General features: G+C 34.6%; 4 protein-coding genes across 7 annotated transcripts; 2 read left to right on the plus strand and 2 right to left on the minus strand.

Moving 5' to 3' along the window:
• Positions 1–2,038: 2,038 nt before the first annotated feature.
• LOC107430546 (laccase-4) lies at positions 2,039–5,191 on the minus strand. Its single transcript, XM_016041388.4, has 6 exons — positions 5,025–5,191; positions 4,522–4,673; positions 4,161–4,405; positions 3,802–3,930; positions 2,763–3,683; positions 2,039–2,560 (listed from the first exon to the last, which is right to left on the minus strand). Exons 1-6 carry the CDS (start codon positions 5,115–5,117, stop codon positions 2,430–2,432), a joined length of 1,671 nt encoding a protein of 556 aa, XP_015896874.1. The 5' UTR covers positions 5,118–5,191; the 3' UTR covers positions 2,039–2,429.
• A 4,141-nt stretch (positions 5,192–9,332) lies between these two features.
• Positions 9,333–12,568, plus strand: LOC125420967 (protein NRT1/ PTR FAMILY 8.2-like). The gene is made up of 5 exons (XM_060812459.1): positions 9,333–9,473; positions 10,005–10,198; positions 10,309–10,526; positions 10,678–11,234; positions 11,501–12,568. Exons 2-5 carry the CDS (start codon positions 10,090–10,092, stop codon positions 12,327–12,329), a joined length of 1,713 nt encoding a protein of 570 aa, XP_060668442.1. The 5' UTR covers positions 9,333–9,473; positions 10,005–10,089; the 3' UTR covers positions 12,330–12,568.
• Positions 12,569–12,758: 190 nt separating this feature from the next.
• LOC107430561 (uncharacterized) lies at positions 12,759–13,772 on the minus strand. Of its 2 annotated transcripts, none has more exons than XM_016041409.4 (2): positions 13,617–13,772; positions 12,759–13,387 (listed from the first exon to the last, which is right to left on the minus strand). In XM_016041409.4, the coding sequence occupies exons 1-2, from the start codon at positions 13,648–13,650 to the stop codon at positions 12,933–12,935; spliced, it is 489 nt and encodes a 162-aa protein (XP_015896895.2). In that variant the 5' UTR covers positions 13,651–13,772; the 3' UTR covers positions 12,759–12,932. The 2 variants fall into 2 exon arrangements, with proteins under 2 accessions (XP_015896895.2, XP_048325283.1); XM_048469326.2 differs by lacking the exon at positions 13,617–13,772 and adding an exon at positions 13,470–13,610.
• Positions 13,773–14,653: 881 nt separating this feature from the next.
• LOC107430578 (protein NRT1/ PTR FAMILY 8.1) lies at positions 14,654–18,384 on the plus strand. 3 transcript variants are annotated; one of them, XM_060812457.1, is made up of 6 exons: positions 14,654–14,823; positions 14,932–14,999; positions 15,402–15,591; positions 15,705–15,922; positions 16,201–16,754; positions 17,232–18,384. In XM_060812457.1, the coding sequence occupies exons 3-6, from the start codon at positions 15,486–15,488 to the stop codon at positions 18,064–18,066; spliced, it is 1,713 nt and encodes a 570-aa protein (XP_060668440.1). In that variant the 5' UTR covers positions 14,654–14,823; positions 14,932–14,999; positions 15,402–15,485; the 3' UTR covers positions 18,067–18,384. The 3 variants fall into 3 exon arrangements, with proteins under 3 accessions (XP_060668440.1, XP_060668441.1, XP_060668439.1); XM_060812458.1 differs by having other exon boundaries at positions 15,408–15,591; XM_060812456.1 differs by lacking the exon at positions 14,654–14,823 and having other exon boundaries at positions 14,834–14,999; positions 15,408–15,591.
• Positions 18,385–18,924: the final 540 nt, after the last annotated feature.

The raw sequence follows: 18,924 nt of genomic DNA on the forward strand, positions 1-18,924 counted from the left end.
CTTTCCCTAAAAAGGCAAAAAACTTTTCAGACACTGTCATTTTTAGCATTTTAAAGGCCGTCCCGGTAAGCGTGCGTGTGAACAACCACCACCTCACGTGCGCGCATGCAACTTTACCAACAATTAATATAATAAAAAAATTAATATTTAATTCTTAAAACTTTTTTCAACTGGGGACAAAATAACCTTATTTACTTTTGTTAATGAATTTTTTTTTTAATTTTTCTTTTCCGTATATTAGAGATAAAAAAAAAAAAAAAAAAAGTACAAAAAAGAAAGAAGAAGAAGAAGAAGAAGAAGAAGTGAGATTGAGACAAGAGGTGGGGAATGCAAATGATGAAATTGAAAGCCAAATTGCCAACGCAGAGACAGTTAAGTTTGACGGTGTCATAGGCTGGGCTGCACGAAAAGAAGAGATTGGACTAGAATGAGGTGGTCCACACAGAAATAATAATACGGACGAGTTTCTAAATGCTTTTGGGGCTGTCACTGCAGGTGCGTGCCAATTCAACCGTTTATATCCTAATTTCATTGGGTATACCCACAATATGAAGCTTTCATTTTTTATGTTTTAAATATTAACGGTAAAGAGATTTGAATCTGGGATTTACTGTCCAAAAAAAAATAGTGACGTTACAGTTAAATTAACCTTTCAGACACTTTTTATCTTTAGTTGTATGTCTATAAATCCTGTAATTTTGATTGACCGAACACATTGTTGTGCAGTAAATAGAAGCCTTCATTAAATGTGATAGTTGACTGCTCATCATGACAAACAATGAAGCTTTTTTTTTTTTTTTTAACCCTTCAAAGGTTAGAAATCAATGCCTTATTGATTAACAAAGCCAGATTTTTTTTATTTTAACTAAACTTGATTAAGATAGCACAATCCTCGTCCGCTTGTGTATAGTAATACTTATATTTACGTTATTAAAAATTTGATAAGATAATTTTATTAAGAAACAAAAAATTGGCAAAATAATTTGATATATGCCATCTTTTTTTTTTTTTTTTAAAAAAAAAAGAAAATTTGAGATATGCACTGGTACTCAAATATTGTATGCCCTGCCTAAAATTTCAGTTATTTTGCTCCTAGGTTTGTAAATAATCATGCCCAGTCCACTGGTGGGTATGTCCCTAATTGGATTTGGGCTAAGTTTAATGGATTAAGTTATTGGGCCTCTATTTTTACACACTCAATTGGATAGAGCATTTCGATTGGGAAACTCCAGCAGCACTGTTTATGAAAGCAGATTTATTCGCCAAAAAGGAAAATTATTGGTTAATTTCAGTATAGTATTTCATATGCATAATAAAATATAAGAGCCTATGGCAAAGTGGCAATACAGTTTTCTTTTATTAAACGCTGAGCAGCTTCCTTTTTACAAACTAATTTTCAGTTTGGAACCTAAAAAATATTAAAAATTTAAAGTGAGTTGGACTCAATTGATAGACTATTTACATCTATATTTAAAAGATTGTGGGTTCGAAACACCAAAAAAGGAAAATTATTATAATTATATGCATTAGCAGTAATGAAAAATTATAATGATATATCAATAATGCAAAATTTTATCAAATAATAACAATGCTAGAGTTATTAAATTTATTTAAAAAATGGCATGACAAATTCTATTAAAAACTTTCTCAAAGACTAGAAATCAATGCCTATTTGATAAACAAAGCTAGATTTTGTTTTTTGAAAGAAATTAGATTTAAAATATTATAGTCCAATTTATTCTAATCGCATCCTACATCTCAAATAGATCAGCATCTGTCTATAATAATACTTATATTTACATTATTTAAAATTAGATAAGATAATTTTATCTACAAAAAATTGATAAAATAATTTGATATATGCATTAGTACTCAACAATTGCTTTGAAAACACAAAAAGTATTCAAGAATTGTAAGCCCTGCCTAAAATTTCAGTTGTTTAGATCTTGGTTTGTAAAAAATGGTGCCCAGTCCACTAGTGGGTTTGCCCATAATTGGATTTGGGCTAGTTGAAAGGATTAAAGAATTGGGCCAACTATTTTACAACACTCAAACAAGATAAAGCTTTTCGATTGGGAAATTCCAAAATTACAGTTTATTAAAGCAAATTTATTTGCCAAAAAGAAACAAATATTGGTTAATTTCAGTATTGTATTTGACAGGCATAATAAATGCATAAAATTGTAGCCTATGGCAAATTGGCAGTACAGTTTCTTTTATTAAACTCTGAGCAGCTTCCTGTTTTTTTAAGCTTTGCTCCAAAAGAACTCTCCACTTTATTAATTGGCTTCGACCAATAATGCTTCCTCTTCTTTCTACTTAAGCATTTCAATTTCCATTCCTCTGATGCAAAAACAACTTCAGACTTGATTTTGAGTAATGAAGTTTTTTTTTTTTTTTTTTTTTTTTTTTTTTTTTTTTTTGGGCTACTAACACTTTGGAAGATCACTTGGAGGTGGTAGAATAGATTCATTTGGGCCTTTTCCATTATCCACAACAAATGCCATTTTAAGTCCCCAAGTTGTGTGCACCTCCAGATGGCAATGCATGAACCAAACCCCTATCATATCAAAACAACAAAATCAATTCCAAAGCCTTAAACAGGCAAAGCCACTGTTTTTTTTTTAATATATATATATATATTAATTGGTATAAAATAATAATGTATTTTAGTCTTTCTATGAATTTAGTATGCTTAAAACACAAGGAAATAATAATAATAATAATAATAATAATAATAATAATAATAATGAAATTTAAACCTGGATTATCAGCTCTGAATCTGATAGCAGTCCAACCCCCAGAAGGCACTCCTGCTGTGTTCCTCTCAACAGGGTCAATGAGATTGAAATTCTTTGGATCTTTCTTTGGGTTGAAATTTCCTAATCCCCTCCCAACCTCAAAGAAATTAAACCCATGCAAATGCAATGGATGGTTTTCAGCAGCAATCATCCCAGTGTCTTGTAGGACGACTTGTACTGTAGAGTTGTAAGCAAGTCTATAAAGCTTAGTCCCTCGTCTGGTCCGAAAATTCGTTGGCTGTGTCCCTGTATAGTTGTATGGTATTAAGGGATTTGCGGGGAAATCATCGGTGAAAACTCCGCTTATGTTGAAGAAATGAGCTTGAAGTAGAGAAACCTTGGGCATCACAAACGTGACATTGTTAATATCTGCCACAACTCGGGTTCCATTGACACAGGTAGCACAAGGGTTGGTGCCTAGGCCAACGGTGAAGAACAGGGAATGGTCAATTTTCAATGGGACTTTTGCAGGGTATGTGTTTGAATTTAGGCTTCTGAGGGATTTTACGTAGTTTGTGGCTAAGGATGTGGCGTTTTTGGGAGGTGTGGAAGTGAGAATTGTTGGGGCTTTTCTGAATGTGCCTGCATAATGTAAAGTAGCTGTGGCAGTCACGTTGTCCACAAGAAGGGGGGCGTCCATGAAAGGTGAGGCTACAACCATGTACTTGCCACTTCCTCGGCCAGTGGTCACGAGAACATTTGTGGTCTGTCCAGGGGCTATGAGAATTGTGTTAGTCTTTAAGGGTTTTGTGTAGACGGCGTCAACCTCAACGACGGTGAATTGGTGGCCTGCAATCTTGAAGAAGAGCTCCTCATTGAGCGCAGCATTGATAATTCTCAGCAAGTATGTTTTGCCGGGGTTTACTGCTAACGTGTATCCTCCTGTGCACGACAGAGAAACAAGAAGATGATGGAACTATCGACTATATGCAAAATATGCTGATGGGAGTCTGTAAATTTTCAATTTTTTCACAGATTGTTTTGGCGGCCAAGCTTTTACCTTCCGAAGAGCATGTTGAGACGGGACCTGGATATCCATTGATTGTATGAGCATCAGAGACATTTGGAGCTAAGCCAGATTTCAAAGCTTCATTGATCACTGCTTCCACATCTGATTTCCACCATTCACCTGCAAGTTAAACAATGCATCTTTCAATCTATTACCCAAAAAAGTGAGTGAAAATCAAATACCATTATCAACGCGCCTTTTGGGAACTTGGTCAGATTGCCCTTTTTTGTACTGGCAAGATTATGACTGTCTATATGATCAACTTCAAATGAACTACTTTTGACACAAAATGCATCATCATTGCATGATCACTAAGAATAGTATTTTTCTAATTGTGTAATTAGGATTACCTAGAACAACAACCTCTTCCTTATCAGGAGTAGGAAAAGGGTAAGGCACACCACGTTTGGGCAAGATGACCAAAGCGCCATGAACAGTGACTCTGAGCCAGAGGATGTGTGCATGCCACCAAAGGGTGCCTCTTTGCCCTGTAATAGTGAAATTGTACATATATTGTTGACCAGGTTGAATTGGGCATTGCGTTATGTATGCTGGCCCATCGGCCCAACCCGTCCTAAGCTGTCTGATCCCATGCCTTACCATACAACAAAATTACAAATTTAATCAGAGAACTTGTGCATATCATTAATGTCTTTTTATATTGATTCTGATATAATAATTTCAAAAAAATTAAAATAAAAGAGAACTTACCAATGGATGCTGACATTGTACTTGACGTGGTTGACCACCTTAACAAGTACGGTGTCGTCCTCCCTGGCATAAATGGTTGGACCCGGGAACCTTCCATTGACAGTAACAATTGGCTTGCTTGAGCATAATCTTGTGGCGTTCTTCAGCACCACCTGCGTTTTTATCATAAAACTATAACAGTTTGGTTGCTTTAATTTCAACACCGACACGATCACTTTGCCGCTTCATCATCAACTTTTATTTCAGTTGAGTAAGGGTAAAAATTTTGTAATTAAGTTTTTAGCCTTTTAGTCATTTGAGCATCCCATTAGTAATGTTGTTGCATGACAAATATGACAAAAGGTGGCAAAGCAAAAACCGAACGCATTTTCTGCTATTTTGATTGTGAGTAAACCTTTCATTTTCCGCTATTACAGCCACATCTATGCTATGTACTTGAAAATGAATAATGAAAACTATGGCGTTAAGCCCCTTTGAATGCAAAATTTGAAAGTTGTACTTACGTTGAACTTGTAGTGTCGAACAATGCATTGCACCAAAGCAGGATAGAGACAAGCCACAAGTATCAATACGTGAACCCAAGGAGCCTTCTTCATTATATGTCTGCTCTCAACTTTGTTCTCTGGACAGCCACAAGAAATATATGTGTACTTGTTTAATTTGTTGGTTTTTGAATGACGAAGCCAAAGCTTATATATACGAAGAAAAGGTTAAGATTTGGTGGAAGGAGACTGTAGAGCATGAAGAAGTAGTACGTAGTATATATTTCTTGTGTCTTACACAAAGTAGTTATGCGTCAAACTAATGAGAAAGTGTGTTTTGAAGCTAAAGCTACAGAAATGATGATCGATGAATCTGATTTGTGAATAGGACTACGGGTTTGGTGCAACCATATTGGCTTAACTACACCAGAACTTAGCTAACATAACCAATTAATAAACCACTTTAGCTCTCTTCTTGGTCAATGATATGACCTCGATTAATTTATTAAATTAATTTTCAATTAGATTATAGATTCTAATAGGTGTTTATAATAATGATTTTAACATAAAGACAATTCTGGAAATTATCTAGCAGGTGAATATCGTTATGCCCCGGCTTTGAAATTTTCGCTCAAATATGTAACACCAATTGACATGATGATCATGCATGTAAAATTGTAAATTTTTTCAAAATTTTCTTATAAATGGTGTACACAATTTGAGTTCCTTGTGTGTGTGTGTATATATATATATATATATATATATTTTTTTTAATTTTCTTTGGCACATATATCAAGTTGGAAATCAAAGAGGACTTTTTTAGATCCAAATATGATGAAATCCAGATGTGGGGATTAAACATCGGTTATTAATTATTATCATTTGGATTGTTTATATATGATTGAAGAATATTTGTGTTTAATTATTTTTTTGGTCAATATATTTGAGTTTAATTATGATGGAAAATTATAATGATGATTATATTTAAGAGAAATATGAAGTTCATGGCTAATAAATAATGTCACTATTATAATTATTTCTTAAACAGTATGGTTTAATTAGGTAATGTTTGGAATGAGAATATATATGGATATACATCATATATCAGAAAGATTTGGATTCCCTATTAGTGTTGTAATTAATTATATTATGAATGCTAATTCAATTATAAAAAAGTTTCGAGAAGGGAATGTATGGGGAAATTTTGGTGGGTGGAGAAGATAAGAGAAGAAGAGGGAGATGTTAAGCCAACAAAAAAAAAAAAAAAAAATGTAAAAATAAGCTATAGTTGAGGAATGGTTTTCAAAGATTGTTTTAGTTTGGAGGAAGTTTGTTTTGCTGAAAGCAAAAGCTTTGGTAAGAGAGAGAGAGTGAGGGTGGTTAGTAGGCTACAACTTCTCTAAGCAATTCTTCTTACTAATAAAAATCAAATGCCATGTGAAGTCTGTCCCAATCAAATTTCCCTCAGTTTCCGTCACATATATAATATACATATATATATATATATATATATACACAGAGTAAAAGTAAAAATGGTTATACATTTTAAATCTTCTGAATTCTGAAATTACTGCTAATTAGTAATATGCATGTGATGCTGACCTACACAGTGAAATTACAATGATTCAACATTTTAGGATTTTTTTTTTTTTTTTTTTTTGGTGAAAAAAATTTGGGTGGCTTTCACGCTGCATCTTTTTGACTACCCGACTGCTAATGAAACGCACGTTTTGAACCACCAACGACATACCGTTTGTCGCCATCAAGAATTAGGTGGGACTTCTCATTCCCCTTTTTTTTTATTTAACTTTCCTTTCTTGCCAAAATAAATAAATTTCCTTCATTAATTAATTGTTAGTTTGATCCTCCGTTTTCTCTACAAAGGTCTACTCCAATATAAGAAAATAAAATAAAAATAAAAATGAAAAAATAAATGGTCTAGTTTCCCCAAAAAACAAAGAAAAAAAAAAGATTTTGGTTCTTTCTTTTCAATTCTCTGTAGTTAATTTTTAAAATTGGAACAACTTAAGCTTTCGCCGACAAGGTTTTGGTTTCAGTTGATGTAGTTACGTATCACCAAACAAAATTTTGAAAAATCAATCTGGCAAGTTGCAAATAAGGGTACATTTTCTATATGGGAATGAGGATCATTATTCTACTAGATTTTATTGTGTTTATTTTCTTTCTATTACATTAGCGAATTAATTGATTAATTAACCAGGTACCTTATATATATATATATATATATATATAGATAGGGAATTTGATTGTTTTAGGAAACAGAATCTAATTTCGGAATGTATATATATATATATGAAAATTCTATGGTAAGGATGTTCCGCACGATGATCGCAGTATTAGTGACGGTTTTTCATAGTATTAACGACGGTTTTTTAGAAAATCGTCACCAATACTATAAAAAACTGTCACCAATACTATAATCCGCATGAAGATCGTCCGCACCATAGACGAACTATATATATATATATATATATCATCAGAAGCTTCTAATTCTCTTTCTTGATAAGACATTACTCTTTAGATGAGTTCTCCACCTCTTTACTCTTATTTTGCAGTTGAAGTGTAAATTTGTTGAGGCATTTGTTGAATTATTTATATGCGATTCAATTGTAAATTTTGAGTTCACACATTTCCTCGCAAGCATTATTTTTGGGACATAAAGCTAGCAAGCATGCATACATATATATATATATATATATATATATATATATATATGCATTTGATATTTTTGTTCAGTAGTGACCTCATGATGTGGGTGTATATACAGGACAAATTATTGAGCCGACGTCGTTTATAAAACATTGACTCCCAATTGAATATTTATATATATATCAGGTTACAACGTATGCCAATAATTGTTTGATCTTTTACTCAATGCCAATGGGAGGTCGATCAAATACTTCGAGTGTGCTTTTGCTAGTGATAGGCATCGTATTTCATCAAATATTTCTATCAATGTACAACATTTTTAACTTTTTTTTGGTTAAGCAACATTAATCACACATGCACTTTTCATTCCAACAAATCATTAGATGGTTGTCCCTAGAACAATATTTTTCTAGCATATTAGACTATAATCCCTAATATGAAATCTCCTAAGATGAATTTGTTGAACATACAACAGTTAATAAACTCGTAAAATTTTTGCAAAATTAGCAAAAGTTGAAGTGAAAACCATTGTATTAATCAAAACGTTTAACATTTTAACTTCAAAAAAATTAATCCAGAACTGCCTGAAAAAAGTTTTTGAATTGAATGAAATTTTAGAACAATTAATCTAAAGAAAGTCACGGCGGCTGAAATATATATATTTTGATCTCTTTGCTAATTTTAATTATTTGATTAATCGATGAAAATACATTCTCAAGTTAATTTTCCGAGTGATTAATATGTTGTCTTACTTGAATATGTACTCCAGAAGTTCCCATTTACTTAGGATGTGTCAAAATAATTTTTTCTTCATATTGTTTGTTAATTTTGACTTTTGATCCACTCAAGTTTCAAACATCTGTTTATTAATTTAAATAAAAAAATAAAAAATAAAAAAAAAACACAAATACAAAGACTTAAACGTATGAAATAATCTTTTGTTTATTTTATTAATTGTCATTATCGTTTATAACTATTAGTTAGTACGCACGTATAATAGAGAATACTCATGAATTTGAATATAAAATAGCCTAACATTATTTTCCAAAATTTATATAAATATTATATGCTGTCCATGATTAGGCCCAGCTCGTACGCAGTTTTCTGATCCAATCCCTTCCTTTCCCACTTGACCTACGTTTCATGGCTTACCTTCTAAAAGCTGTGCTGAAAGAGACTACATGAGACATGGACAAGCATAAAATTCCATTTATTCCTTCTTTTTTTTAATTTTTCAATTAATTAATTTTCATATTGGGATCATTAGGCTTTTATATGTGTTCAAACTTAGCAAATTGCAAGAAAGTCATAAAAAAGAAAATAAATAAATAAAAGTACAATCTATCATCTCAAGCGGATCCAAATGTTGGAATGTTGGAATTGCATGGTTCTATGCCAAACTTGATAAACCCAACGTCACGGCCGGAGATTCATTATAAATATGAATGACCACCAAGTTTAATAGGATTAAATATTCAATCACAATCAGACTACTAATGAGAAATATATATACATGTCAAACAAGTACCTATCAAGCAAAACAACAAAAAATCATGAATTAAGATCAGAGTTGTGTCCCTTGGTGAAGTAGTATATGTGTGTGTAAATATATAAAAGAGCTAATTAAAGAGTGGACGAGAGCCCCTTGAAATACTCGAAGTCCATAAGCAGAGGTTTTGTCTGCTGCCGAAAGAGAGATCAAGAAGACACAATTTAAAAGCCCATGATAAAGGGGTCGATTGAAAGTAAGAAGATTATTTTCATACATGGTGCTGCCGAGAGTGTTAAGTGAATATTAAGGTAACGACTGATTGAATATTAATGGTTACTCATTCTTAAATTGGCTTTCCTTTGTTTTATTATTATGGTTATCCTTATGGTTAGTCAAAGGCCAAAATTAGCCAAATGAAAAACCATTTTTGAGTACAATTTTATGGGGCTACCTAAGTCTTCTTTCACATACGTGTAATTTTGTAGTTTCCGGATATTCTTACCACTCACAGTTCGTGATACTTTTTAACAAATAGTAAGTTTCAAACAATATGGTTCATATCGAATCAGTTTTTGAAGTGGGTTTTAGCTATATTCTTTTTTTAAATGCCAAAAAAAGGTACTTCGGCCGGCAAAAAGGGGAAGAAAATTAATACTGCTAAATGGTTTTGTCCTTGTAAAATCACTATAGCTTCTTTTGCAAGCAAACTTTGGCAGCAAATTCATTCAAGTGTCTTATGTTGAAAATTGAAAATACTTTCATTGCAATTTCATATTTGCATTATAAGAAATTAAATTGATATATTAAGTTGATTTTTAATTTTTCTTTGTTCAATGCAGTTTTAGCTCAAATATATTCTCACTTAAAGCAGGCAAGCATATATATATATATATATATATACACACACCCAAGGTCTGAAAAGCCATGGCAGAAGAAGAAGATTTATACACAAAAGATGGGACGGTAGATTGCCGTGGAAATCCCGCTAATAGAAAAGGAACAGGAACCTGGAAAGCCTGCCCTTACATTCTAGGTACATTTTTTTTTTTTTTTTTCAACTATATCTTATATCTAATACTGGTATAATGGTAATTAAATCGATTTGTTTATAGCTAATTAATATCATGATCAATATCTAATCAGGAAATGAATGCTGTGAAAGACTTGCATACTACGGAATGAGTTCCAATCTGGTGCGTTATTTCGAGCATAGATTAAACCAGGAAGGTTCTACTGCCTCTAAGAATAACTCCAATTGGAGCGGAACATGCTACACGACGCCATTGATTGGAGCTTTTCTTGCTGATGCCTATCTTGGAAGATATTGGACCATTGCCACTTTCTCAATCATCTATGTTATTGTAAGCTTCTTTGCTTCCAAATTATATTCTTTGAACAACTCTGAGGAAGGTTTTTACTTATAAGTTTGTAACAAATAGATGGTTCTTTTGTGGGTCTCTCTGTTTCTTATGAAGCACTTAAACTGTGTTTGTTTTCCAAATTTTTACACAGGGCATGACGTTTTTGACAATGACAGCGACAATGCCTGGTCTAAGGCCGACCTGTCATGGTAAAGAAGAGAATTGTCATGCAACAGACACACAAAGCGCAGTATTCTTTGTAGCAATTTACCTGATAGCTTTGGGAACTGGTGGGATTAAACCTTGTGTATCATCCTATGGAGCAGATCAGTTTGATGATGCTGATGAGGTTGAGAAGAAACACAAGGCTTCTTTCTTCAACTGGTTTTACTTTTCGATCAACGTCGGTGCTCTCATTGCCAGTTCTGTACTTGTATGGGTACAAGACAATCTGGGATGGGGATGGGGATTTGGCATTCCAGCAGTGGCCATGGCAATAGCTGTTGTGAGCTTCTTTTCAGGTTCTCGGCGTTACAGGAACCAAAAGCCGGGAGGCAGTCCTCTAACACGAATCGCTCAGGTGTTTGTTGCAACATTTAGAAAATATAAGGTTGCAGTACCTGATGATGCGTCTCTTTTGTATGAAACTGCAGATGCAGAATCTGCCATCAAAGGAAGCAGAAAACTTGATCACACAAATGATTTTAGGTCGGTTTCTATTATGTTTTCAGAATCAAAATCATGTTCTTGTTTCCGGTTCACCATTTGTTTTCCTTATTTAAAATTTGATATCTCCAATGAGTCATCTTAATTTTCATAACTAGAGTAACCACATCATAATGTCATGAATAGAAATGAATTTTAAGATCCAAAAGTGTGTTGAATACAGAAAACCAAGCAAACTTTTATGATATGTTGCTGTAGGGTATTCTGTGACCAAATATGAAATTCTTATATAACACTGTGTTCTTCAGATTATTTGACAAAGCTGCGGTGGGGCTACCAGTGGACCACGTTAAAACCTCAACAAACCCATGGAGACTTTGCACGGTTACTCAAGTAGAAGAACTAAAGGCCATTATACGTTTGCTTCCTGTTTGGGCCACTGGTATAATCTTTGCCACTGTCTACAATCAAATGAGCAACTACTTCGTATTACAAGGCGAAAAAATGGATATTCAGCTCGGCTCCTTCAAGATCCCACCTGCATCTCTTTCCCTGTTCGACACCCTTAGTGTCATCATTTGGGTTCCAATCTATGATCGGATCATTGTTCCGATAGCTAGAAAATTCACTGGTCACCAAAATGGCCTAACTCAGCTCCAGAGGATGGGCATTGGCCTTGTAATTTCAATCTTCGCCATGTTATCTGCTGGAACCTTGGAATGTGTCAGACTTAGGATTGTGGAAAGGCACAACTACTACGAACTTGAGAATATGCCCATGTCAGTATTCTGGCAAGTTCCTCAGTATTTCCTTATTGGCTGTGCTGAAGTCTTCACATTAATTGGACAGTTGGAGTTTTTCTATCAACAAGCACCTGATGCCATGAGGAGTCTGTGCTCGGCTCTCTCACTCACCACCATTGCATTAGGAAGCTACTTGAGCTCTCTGCTTGTGACCATTGTTACCAATGTGACCGCCAGGAAAGGGAAGCCTGGATGGCTACCACGCAATCTGAATCATGGTCACCTTGATTATTTCTTCTGGTTATTGACCATACTGAGTGTTCTGAACTTGGGAGCTTTTCTCCTAGTCTCAAAATGGTACACATATAAAAGGGCTGTGGGGACTCTCCAGTGATGGCAACAATAAGTTAAAAAGGGACTCCACGTTTCCTCCAACGTCTTAGAGCTTTACTCTTTGTTGTTGAAGTACTTGTTCATATTCTTCTATAAAAAAACAAAATCAAAAACAAAAAACAATTCCTTTATGATCGAGAAGCTACTGCAAAATGTATTTCTTCTTATCTTGTGTTAATTCTGTAATATAAACACTCGCCAAGTCCTTCAAACGGCAATGTCTAAACTGTTTACTGCATCCACAACTTTTTCACAATCTCTAAACTAATAAGTTACGATCAACGTTGATATGTTAATTGCTTCTCTCAAATATCTAATAATTGAAGCACCCTGAATTTATAAGCAAGGGACGACCAAGTTATATATTGTTCTACAAATTAATATATTCTAATCAGCATCTTTACTAATTAAATATAGAAGACGAATAAAATAGTTCAGACTTAAGATGAAGATGGGTCATCTCCATCCTTCGTCCAACAGGACCATCAGAGCAATAGATTGTTCAAATAACCAATTTACAAAAAGTGTATTCAAAACAAAAATAAAATACGAAAAATACACCATTTATCATTCTGACAATATATAAACTCAAGGGGATGCATGTTCACTCAATATCATAGCCTTTTTCTTGAAGTTCCGAAATGACCTCATTTCTCATTCTGAGCCAGAGCTTTTGAGCTTCCTGCTCAAACTTCTTGTTCTGCATCTCCTTCTGATAATTATACGAATCTTTATCAATCTCAGCAACACCTTTTGGACCGATGGCCGTGCCGATCATGCCCCCCTTGGCAACGAACTCTTCCATTGCTTCTTTGTCTCCTGGGTACGGAAATTCTCTCCGTTCATAGAGGTGAGCTAACTCTCTTTCTTCCTTGGGTCTGGGCTTAAGCGTCCACCATCCCAGAGGTGATGTCTCGTTGTACAGCCAAGCAACACCGAATAGCGTATAGGTACACAGCAGAGCCTTTCCGATTTGCTTCCAGAAATAGTAGTCTTCTTTGCCCATTCCTATTTTATTCAAGAACTTCTGTGCATTAATGGATTTAGCCAATTGAACACCTGAAAAAGAAAAGGCATATTAAAATCCTTCGTCCACGCATTTCATCGAACATATGGAGGCATGACCAAGAGTAAGACAAACATTTCATCGAACGGTTGGCGGACAACGAATAAAAAAATTCATTATAACTTCAATTTCTTTCCAAAGCCAAGCATCATATGGTTACTGGAAGAAACATTTCAAACGGGTATTGCATTTAAATTGTCTTGGAGATGTGGGAAATTTTACCTGCTTTGGCTTCTCGGAATCCTTTTCGAATCATTTTGACAGTGAGCACTGAAGTCTGAAGGCGATGGACGACAGTGCAGATAGAAAGGCTTCAGCTTTAACCCAAAAAAAAAAACATATACGCGTGGGCTGCTTAGACCATTACGAAATTTGGGCCGGCCACCCAATAGCTGTTTACGTTGTGGACCGGTCCATGACTAAGTGGAACATATAAAAGATGTATCATGTAAATTAATCTTATAAACTATTATTATTGAAAAATATAACCACTGATAAGTAAGACCAAAAACCTTGTTTAAAAAAAAAAAAAAAAACAAAAACTTTTACTAGAAACTTTTTTTTAAAAACAAAATATTAGTAGAAACAACGTTTATATGGTACCGTAAATAAAATATTTATATGTTTTTAAATGGTTATAAGATTTAGCCCCAAAAAAAAAAAAAAAAGATTCTAAATGTTACGTTCCGAATTTTATATTATGTTCCTTCTGAAAAACAATAAAATAAAATTTCGTACATGACTCATCATATTATATTAAATTATTTCTTTTCATCTTTTCACAATTATGATTTGTAATAAATTTTTCTTTAATTATGAAAAAAAAAGAAAACAGGTATTTTGCTACTTGATTCTCCATGCATACAATGCTGTGCTTTTCTATAAAATTATTATTCTGAGCCACCTTATTTTAAGGGGTAGACTAATTTTATAGACCTTGATTTGACTGTGCAAGTCAACGCTTCCGGCTCAAAACGATTTCTATCCACTTGACGCATAGAATCGTGTTAGAAAACAATAAGCAAATGGAATCTCCCTTCACTTTAAGAGGGAAATGGGAATCTTTGGAATACAGACACAATGTGGACACGTCCACTGCACAACCACAGATATCTCACCCAGATTAGGCATATATGGGTCCCACAACCAAAGACTTTCTCTGATTATCATATTATCATTATTTTTTTTTTTCTTTTTTCAGTCAAAAATATAAGTGTGAAATGGTTAGCTGGATCTCTCTAAGTCTTTACAACGACGATGAAAAGTCCTATTTGGAAACTTTTACATCCCTCCGTCTTTCTGAATTGGTTTTTGTCTTTTCTCATCATCCTTGGAGATTAGTCAAAATTCTCTATAGCTCCTCAGTTGTCCATCACCATCACTCTTTCATTTCCTCAAGATAGATGTGTATAGAAGCCCATCAAAAGCAGTGGGTATTCTTGACTGATAATACTAATCCATATTCAGACTGTCTTTTTTTGTGTGTATTTTAGCAGACCCCCACTACTTTTTCTTTTCTTTTCTGCTACATTCACAGGAATCACAGGATATGGTGCTTTTATTTTCTTTCTGGATACACTGTTTCTGAGTTCTGAAAACTGCCAGGTTTGGATGCTTTTTCTTTCAGTTCCAAAGGTTTTCTACGTTTATCTCTAATCTATTTGTGTTGGAAAAAAGCAATCTTTTTTCATTCCCAAGGTTCTTTTTTGGGCGTTGGGGGGTTTGGTCTGTACTTTCCTGTTTGCTGTTTCTTAATCCGCGTACACATTTATAGCTCTTGATCTGTCTTTCGCAGTATCAGATTAAACATGGTGCTATTTTTCTTAAATGATTATAATTTGTTTATGTGTTTCTTTATTAGTCAAGATGGAGAAGAGGGAGTAAGATGAAAATTTTGAACAACTGAAAATATAACTTGCAAGATTTCTATTGCTATTTTCCATTTGTATAAAAAGATTCTGACCCAGGTATATATATATATATATATATATATATGGACTTTATTAGCTGCAGTTTTAGCTGGTTTCCAGTTCACTTTTGAGAAATTCACCAAATTATTCAACAAGCATACACTACTAAGTCTGAAAAGCCATGGCAGAAGATGATATTTATACAAAAGATGGGACTCTTGATTACCGTGGAAATCCAGCTAAAAAGAAAGAAACAGGCACCTGGAAAGCCTGCCCTTTTATTTTGGGTGTGTTTCATTATCCATTTATCTAAAACTAATAGAATCTGGTATTGGAAATAAACGGTAAATTATTATTATTATTATTTTGTAGCTAATTAAGTTTTGTGATCATTAACTAGGAAATGAATGTTGTGAAAGACTGGCATATTATGGGATGAGTACCAATCTGGTGCTTTATTTCAAGAACAGACTACATCAGCACACTGCTACTGCCTCTAGAAATATCAATAATTGGAGTGGAACATGCTACATCACACCGTTGATTGGTGCATTTCTGGCTGATTCCTATCTTGGAAGATATTGGACTATTGCCAGTTTCTCAATCCTCTATGTTATTGTAAGTTAGAATTCCCTGCAACTTCCTATGCTTAGTTTATAATCCTCAAAGTCAACTATTGGTAAATTATTAGTGAACATGTTTAGCATTCCATTACTAGGCCTTTTGTAATTGGATTCAATAGTAGTACGAGTTTGAATTAACATATACAGGTATAAGGGAAAAAGGAAAGTAAACAAATCTTTACTAAACCTGAGTTTTTGGAGTTATTGTTTGAATTATGTTTTTTTCCTGGAAAAAATACACTTAACTGCATTCCTTTTCGAATTTTTACATAGGGTATGACACTTTTGACATTGTCGGCATCAGTCTCGGGCTTAAAGCCAACCTGTTCTGGAGAAGAAAATTGCCGCGCAACAGATACACAAAGTGCGGTTTGCTTCACAGCACTTTACCTAATAGCATTAGGCACTGGTGGGATTAAGCCTTGTGTCTCATCCTATGGAGCAGATCAGTTTGATGATGGTGATGAAGTTGAGAAGAAGCACAAGGCTTCTTTCTTCAATTGGTTTTACCTTTCAATCAATATCGGTGCTCTTATTGCTAGTTCTGCACTTGTATATATACAAGACAATGTGGGTTGGGGATGGGGATTTGGCATTCCAGCAGTGGCCATGGCAATTGCTGTGGTGAGCTTCTTTTCAGGTACTCGGTTGTACAGGAACCAGACACCAGGAGGCAGCGCTCTAACACGAATCTCTCAGGTGGTGGTCGCATCGTTTAGAAAATGGCAGGTTGTGGTACCTGCTGATAAGTCACTTTTGTATGAGACTGCAGATGCAGAGTCTGCCATCAAAGGAAGCCGAAAACTTGAGCATACCGAAGATTTTAAGTAGGTATCTTGTCTATTAAACTGCCTATAACTAAAGGCTTCTGTTCTTGCCTAGACTAGAAAAGTATGCGATCCTACCTGCATGGTTGACAGCAGCCTGAAATGTAGAAATCATGCTTCACTGTCCATTCAATTAAAATACTTGGTTAGGGATGTCCATGCCTCCTGTACCACAACTTTAAAATTGGATACGAAGAGTAAAGTATCTCTGAAATTTGATGTCTATGGTGCATTCATCTGCTTGTTCAAAAAGTTTAGTAATCTCATTCATCAATTCCATCGCAAAACTGAAGCGTTATTTTTCTGAAAGATACCCAGTGACTTCTTTATAATCATATTCCTGATGATTACAATTCCCAAAATTTGTTTCTGAAGATGTAAAATGATGTCTTTCTCCTTTTGTTATGTGTTTTTACTTCATTCTTACTGGGTGTTTTGCACCAGTATTGAAATCTTGCTTATGTTTGTGCTCTTCAGGTTCTTTGACAAAGCAGCAGTGGAGGTGGAATCAGATGATATAAAGAGCTCAATAAACCCATGGAGACTCTGCACGGTAACTCAAGTGGAGGAGCTAAAGGCTATCGTACGGTTGCTTCCTATTTGGGCCACTGGTATAATGTTTGCGACGGTCTACAGTCAAATGGGCAGCTTATTCGTATTGCAAGGCTCAATAATGGATATTCGTGTTGGGAACTCCAGCTTCAAGATCCCACCAGCATCTCTTTCCATCTTTGACACCCTTAGTGTCATTTTTTGGGTACCAGTCTATGACCGGATCATTGTCCCAGTTGCTAGAAAACTCACCGGACACAGAAATGGCATAACTCAACTCCAGAGGATGGGCATTGGCCTCTTCCTTTCCATCTTCGCTATGATATCTGCTGCAATCTTGGAACTCATTAGACTTAGAATGGTGCGAAGGCACAATTACTATGAACTTGAGCACATGCCCATGTCTATATTCTGGCAAGTTCCTCAGTATTTCATCATTGGTTGTGCGGAAGTATTCACATTCATTGGACAGTTGGAGTTTTTCTATGAACAAGCTCCTGATGCCACAAGAAGCCTGTGCTCGGCTCTCTCACTCACTACGGTTGCACTAGGAAACTATTTGAGTTCTCTGCTTGTGACCATCATTACAAAAGTAAGTACCAGGAATGGGAAGCTTGGATGGATACCGGACAATTTGAATTATGGTCACCTCCATTATTTCTTCTGGTTATTGGCCATCCTGAGTGCTCTGAACTTGGGAGTTTATCTCTTGATCTCAAAATGGTATACCTATAAAAAACCTTTGGGGAATCTCCGTTGATGGCTAAATGAAGTAATTTATTCACTGGAAGATAAAGCATTTACAAACAGGTAGTGGAAAGTGAGTGCTGTCACCAGCTCTGGATAACTAAGACAAGGTGAGAGAATCCAGCATGCCTATGGAGAAAGCAGAACAGACTAAAGCTTGCCAAAATGGTTACTAGTCAATGTTTATATACTTTTCATATTGTATTAAAACTAATAAGAAAGTTTTTAGTAACAGGTGTTGTATTTATAGACAAGCAAATTGAAACCGAAGCTCATTGGTAGAGGTAAATTGCTGGTTGTTCTTTCTAAATTGAAACAGTGTTTGAAACCATTTTGGGTCTGGTTTGCTTTCATGTGTTTGATTAGCAATCCACAGTATCAAACATATTATAATATGGAATTTGAAAATTGTTTCCGAACTTTAAAGATAGAGAATAACTCGTTTGCTAAGTAGGGATAATATTAATTCGAAAACAGATTTAATATTATTTCAAAAAGTCGTTTTCTGAAAATGGTCAATGAAATATATCCCTAGTTAGAACTTTCAGAGCATCTCTTCCATGTGAATAAATCCGTAGGAATGCATCTAAAAACCCTTCTTCTTTTTTTTTTTGTCCGAGCCCCATAATGCTGATAAACAAAAGAATCACTCCTAACTATATTTGACCCTGGGCTTTTTGCCTCTTACAGATAAAAGTCTGATGAGAAAAGAAAAGGGTTCCCAATAAAAACTGGCCTTGATCTACTTTCTCTCAAAGTAAAGAGAATAACTCTGATCTCTCCCTTAATGTGCTCATTTTCATAGAAAATTAAAGAGAATAACTCTGATCTCTCCCTTAATGTGCTCATTTTCATGGAAAATTGTGTAACA

This window comes from Ziziphus jujuba, chromosome 10 (genome assembly GCF_031755915.1).
Source record: "Ziziphus jujuba cultivar Dongzao chromosome 10, ASM3175591v1".
NCBI classification, from domain to species: domain Eukaryota; kingdom Viridiplantae; phylum Streptophyta; class Magnoliopsida; order Rosales; family Rhamnaceae; genus Ziziphus; species Ziziphus jujuba.